Source organism: Haliaeetus albicilla, chromosome 6, assembly GCF_947461875.1.
Source record: "Haliaeetus albicilla chromosome 6, bHalAlb1.1, whole genome shotgun sequence".
Classification (NCBI taxonomy): Eukaryota; Metazoa; Chordata; class Aves; order Accipitriformes; family Accipitridae; genus Haliaeetus; species Haliaeetus albicilla.
The window spans coordinates 730,019-736,018 of NC_091488.1; the positions used below are offsets into that span (position 1 = coordinate 730,019).

The window sequence follows — 6,000 nt, forward strand, 5'->3', positions numbered from 1 at the left end:
TTGCTTCTTGAGAAGCAAATCTGTCTCTGAAAATGTGATTTCCTATCTGAGCTACAAACTAACATAATGGGCACAAGCAACCCCCCTGAAATATGACAGTCCCCCAGCTAACCAAGTGTCCACTCAGCCACGCTCACAAATGTGAAGTGGAATGAGTTAAGTGTACACCTTGTCCAGTGAGGTTTAAACAAACACATTTTGCCTCATGTTTGCTACTGATGAGAATTATTAGGTTAGGTGACTTTAAACCATGATAATTCATCCTCATGTCCGAATCCTACTAAAATGCTAATATGTAAAATCTTGTTTTGAAACATGAGCTAACTGAAGACAATAAAGCCAAAGGCAACTCTTGTCATGTTTAGAGCAGGCACTCCCAAGCTTAGTTTAGGTAAAACCACCAACCCATGTGGTTATCAGGTCTGTGCTGGGAAATAGAAAATGCCTCTCACACCTACGTGTGAAGAAGGCAGCTTTTGCTCTCTTTGAAATAGCCCAGGTACCATTCCTGAGGCACCCAGCTGAGTCTGGAAGCCTCGGCTGTAAAAGGAGGTACATTTCTGAAATGATATTTCATCAGAAGAAAGTTCATCCAAAATGTAGAAAATGTTTCTTAAGATAAGTAGAACAAAATTTTCAGCCCAAAAGAATGCCCTGCTGAAAGGAAGGAAGAAAACACAATACCTACTGTTAGCTCAGGTGTGTTTTCTCCCTGTACTGTGGGGCTTTTGCTATAGCCAGTACTTTAGACAGCCATAGCCTGTCAGTTCTCACCTACTATCAGTGCTCACTTGCTTGAGTTTGCTATTTATAGATCCTTGACATTCTCTGGAGCGATCCAAGAAGCCAGAATGGCTGTACACCAAACAAGTGTCGAGGAGGAGGTTGTTACTTTGGTCCCGATGTCACTGCCAAGCTGTTTGAAAGGTATAATCTAAAGATGCTCATCAGGTCTCATGAATTCAAGCCAGAAGGTTATGAGATCAGTCACAATGGGAAGGTAAGGTGCTTCCATGTAAAGTAGAATTCTCCTGTGAATTTCACAGGCATATCCACAGCTTTGTCTCCAAAGTTAAAAAAAATGAATGACTTCTTTAAAATGGGTTTGGGGGAATTGTGTGCTAGATAGATGCTAGAAGACATTACGGAGTTCTGACAAAACTCTTTACAGCTTCAGGGAGTGGGGACTGGCTTATTACTCGTGTGAAAAAAATGAACATCAACAAAATCCCTGAGGAGAGTTATGTGTAAATACAGTGCAAGAGATCCTCTAAGGATCTAGAAGCCTTTTAACTTAATTTCTTTTCTGACCCTACTCTGACATGCTGTATCAGGAAGCCAGCAAGAATCCTGAAAACCAGATCTATCTTAGAAAGAGGTTTCTGCTAAACAGCATGTTGCATCACACTTCCCTCTGAACTGAAATCTTCCTGTATCAGGCCAAAAATACAGGCCTGGAGCTCTGACTCAAAGTGCGAGCAATTTGGTGAACAATGTAGTTGTTAATCTCTGGTTTTATATGTAGACAATTTTATAACCTGCATGTTTTGCTAAGATCAGTTTCAGAAATCAGTCTTGAGAGTTGTTCTAGCCAATCCAGTTTCTTTGTTTCCTATGATCAGGTTATCACTATATTTTCTGCCTCTAACTATTATGAAGAGGGAAGCAACCGGGGAGCATACATCAAACTGAATCCTGAACTGATTCCTCGGTTTGTACAGTACCAAGTCAGCAAGTACACACGCAGGCAGAATCTTCGGGAGAGGTAAAGCTGTGTGTTGTATGCAGCGAGCGTGTACTCACTTAGCATGTGAATACCTGCCACAAATCTACAGCTTCACTGAATAATTGAATAGGCATCTGTTTTTTCCTTGGTTTTCTTTATTTTTCTCTTTTACAATTTAAAAATTAATGCAGCAGACAAAATTTCCTGAGAAACTCCCAAAGGTAATTAGATGTAGTAAGCGGTTAGAACAGACCATTGTCAGGGACTAGTAAAGGGCCTGTGCCTGTCTGTCAGGTCTGCTTTAAGGCTGCAGTGTTAATCTGGACAAATCCTGTTATGAATTGAGTCCAAAAAGTTTATCATGACAGCTTTGCCATGCCTAGCACTGTGGTTAGATTTACTAAAGCAAAGCAGCTTAGAATTACCTGCATAAACTCGATTATCTCTTAAGTTCAGATTATTCTTATGGGCCTTTGTTTTGTTGTTTTTGTTCTTCCCTGTCCCCCACCATGTTGTCTTTTAGGATGACCCTAAACATACTACATGTTAAAGGATATAAGAATTTGATAATGAATGTTGAAAAGCATAAAATGTTAGAGGATTTCAATCCTTTAATAATCTGCTCTGCATTTTTTTTCCTCCTAGGGTGGGTACAATTGAATCATCTGCCTTAAAGTGCTTACGAGAGAAGATTTATGCTCACAGGTCTGAACTCACTAGTGCTTTTGCACAGTATGACCTCAACGGCACAGGTAACACTACTTTGTTCAGCTGCCACCATGGGGAAAGCAGCTTCCATGTGCATGTGGGGGCAGAGGGGACAAACCCCATGGAGATGAGTCCTGCCTGCCAGCGTAAGGCTGGAGGGCAGCACAGGCTGGTCGATCTTGTGTTCTTCCTGACCACAGCGGAGGAGAGGTATTAGCAAGTGCCTAGCCCCAGAAAACAACCTGAGGTGGATGAAGCTTTAAGTAGGAAGAAGAAAACAAATGAAATACATTGGCAAATAAGGGAACGGTGTCTGTTGTTGAGCAGAGTTTGGACAGGCACATCTAGCTCCAGAAGCTCAAAGGTCACCACCTTCACTTAGGAGTGTCTTCAGACGATGTCAGACAGGGAACTGGGGTCTTGGGTGAGAGGGAACTGGTCTTCATCTGTGTCTGGGAGATACCTGAGGAAAGCTGACTGGCTATGCCACTAGCAGACAAACACTCACCCATCAGTTGAGGAAAAGTCAGTGGTTAAACTGATACATGAACCTTTTATGTAGGAGCAAGTTCTTGATGATTTCTAGCACAAATACAACTTTACCTCATGATGGCTTCTCACTTGGCTGGGTTGTCATCTGTGCCCCTAAAAGGGCAATCAATAGCATGATGGTACTGCCTCTTTGGCCACTGAACAACTGTTTAACATGTTTCTGTCTTACTGGGTTTTCAGCCATGTATATATCTCTAGTTGCAGCTCAGCTCACATCTGAAATACTCTTCATGGCATAAACTCAAAAGGTATTAAAACATGCTACACATCATAATAGCATCACAAAGTTGTTGAGGTTGGAAGGGACCTATGGAAATGTCTAGTCCCACCCCACTGCTCATTGTTATGAGGGTTTTTTATCCCAGGGTTAGGAGAAAATGTTTATGTTTTGCAACTGTTCTTACTGATGTGTGCTGTGTCACATACTGCTTGTAACCATGAACCGACCCCTTCTGGCAGGCAGGATTTCTGTCAATGACTGGGCTGCAGTGATGGAGTCTGTCCTACAGCTGGAACTGCCCTGGAGGATGCTGCGCTCGCAGTTAGCACAGATGACCCCAGATGGAGAAGTTGACTTCATGTCATGTTTTTATGACTTGAAAATAGGTCAACCTATAAAAGAGGTAAGGACAAAAATGCCTCCTTGCAAATCTTGGAGGAGCAGCTTTTGGTGCAACTTGAGGCACAAGACAGTGGTTTGGCCAATCATGTAAACATCTACAGCTGAACTGGTTGCCAAGCTTCTTTTTATAGTCACTGGAGGGAAATGAGCAGTGCTAGGGTACGAATCATCATTCCCTGCTAAGGTAGATGCTTAAAATAGGTTGGATGAATCACATGCTAGAACTGCTTCTTACTTTCCGTTGAGTCTCAAGGGCGTTTAGATAATGTAGCTGAGGAGATGCGACAAAGCCTACCCAGAGCACTCAACCCTTACTCTTTGAGACAAGCTTTTCAAATGTGCACCAGAGCCAATTCAGGCACCTGTAGGAGGGAGTCACATTTGCACATGGATGTTTAGATGTTTTAACAGTAGCTGAGGTCTCTTCTACAGAGTCCAGTTGTTACCAAGTGGCTGCATAGTGATTTGGTACTTGGCTATTGCTGTCATTTTCTAAATGGCAGGCTCCATTCACGTATGTACAGTAAAAGCTTTGTATGGCTGCATGGCATACAGCGTCTTCCCTAGATTATCTGTACTTCCACAAATAACTACTGAAGGAGGAGGTTTGAAGGGCTCCTTCCCCTCTGTCCTGCCATCTGAAAGGGACAGGTTTTAGCTGATTATTCCTCAGGGCAAGACACTAAGTATCATTCCAGGGAACTCAAGCGTAAGGATTTTTTTTTTTTTTTTTTAGACATTTGACAAGTTAAACTGGGAAAATAGATTTGGATAGTACATATTCTGTGGTTAGCCTAATGCAAACCAAAGTCTGAAGAGTTTCCTTTATGTGACTTCAAAACCAGGTTCAGCCAGCTTTGGTGGAAACACTGTGCAGATACAGAAAGGATCTGGAGATCATCTTTAATGTCATTGACAAAGATCACTCAGGTAAGTCTAGGTAACTCCACTATACCAGCTCTAAGAAGCCTATACTAGTTATCTTTCCCCACTGTGTTTCCTCCTTAAGGCTTCTAAATATAGAGGAACCAGAGGTGATGTCATTTTTCCATTTTAGTGAAGACTAATTTAAGCAGTCAGGCTGTAACCATATAAGGGGTGGTGCACAGAGCCTAACTTGAGATGGGATATATGAGAAGTTTTTCTCCAGTACTGGCTTCACTCTTTTGGGGGCTTTTTCTCCCTTCCACTCTCATTCAGTATTTACTGCTTTCTCAATTCTGCTGTTGAAAGCATTAGATCATTACCTGAAGTAAAAATGTGCTTCAGTCATGAAATCACAAAACTCACCCAAGCCACGGTAGGCAGGTAACTTTCTTGCAGTGAAGGAGCGTGCATGTGTGTGTATGCAGGAACGGGAAACAGCACTGGAAAAAAAGCAACCTGCTGTCTGTCTCCTTTAGGTCTGATTTCTCTTGAGGAGTTTGGCCATACATGGAAACTCTTCACTTCTCACCTGGGCATTGAGGTGTATGATGAATCCCTCGACAAGTTAGTCCTCAGCATAGACTACAACAAAGATGGCCACATCGACTTCAATGAGTTTTTAGAGGCCTTTCATGTGGTTCATAGACTAGAGAAGAAGGCAAACTCATGAAAAGGCAGAACTTGTAGGCTGTCTTGGAAGCTCACCTTCCTGTTATTAGTCATAAGCAGTCTGGGAAACCAATTTCCAGACTCCCAATAAATGGGCTGCTCGATACTGTAAGCATTGCAGTCACTGTCTAAGCCTTTATTTAGTCCCTTCTCGATGGCATATACCTGCTAGTAATGAGCCAGAAAAGATTAAAACCCACTACTTATATATAGTATTACTGTTTGTCACTGCCACATCAGTACTTTACAATTTATCCTCCCCTTTGGTGGCATCTCCCCCATCCATCTAATCTGTGAACACTACCAAGGCTGTACCTACAACCCCACAGGAAGAGAAACTTCAGAATGTTTCTTTCAGCAGGCCCTAGTGACAGCTGAGAAGTAGTGCTGATGGCAGCAAGGAACATATCAGACCCTCCCTGGCGATACAACAGGCATGACAGAGGCCTGCTGTGGACTATCCAATCCAGGAGAGGAAAATAGGGAAGAAGAACCATCTAGTAAAGAAAGGTAGTTCTGCATTTAATCTTCCTCTCCATGTGATGCAGTGGAAGTAAAACATTCCAGGTCACTATCTATCCTCCTCAAAGTTTACAGACACAACTTAAAGGATCTTAGTTGAAAGGCATTTATGCTTGCACTAGATTTCCTCTTGCTATTGCTTACTTTTCCCTACATTTGTTGGGGCTTGGAGCTAAAAGTAATAACTTATCACCTTACTGAAGGCTAAATCCATAGCATGTTGATGTAACATATGATAGATCACAAAATAAAGCTTTAGCTTTCACAATAATGT

General features: G+C 42.1%; 1 protein-coding gene across 3 annotated transcripts in view; it reads left to right on the forward strand.

Moving 5' to 3' along the window:
- PPEF1 (protein phosphatase with EF-hand domain 1) overlaps positions 1–6,000 on the forward strand; it is a 42,918-nt gene extending 36,918 nt beyond the window's left edge. For all 3 annotated transcript variants that reach the window (XM_069784774.1, XM_069784776.1, XM_069784775.1), the window contains 6 exons: positions 815–1,000; positions 1,623–1,765; positions 2,372–2,478; positions 3,446–3,609; positions 4,454–4,538; positions 5,012–6,000. In XM_069784774.1, the coding sequence (XP_069640875.1) occupies positions 815–1,000; positions 1,623–1,765; positions 2,372–2,478; positions 3,446–3,609; positions 4,454–4,538; positions 5,012–5,205 (879 nt within the window). In that variant the 3' untranslated portion in view covers positions 5,206–6,000. The remainder of the gene's footprint in view (positions 1–814; positions 1,001–1,622; positions 1,766–2,371; positions 2,479–3,445; positions 3,610–4,453; positions 4,539–5,011) is intronic.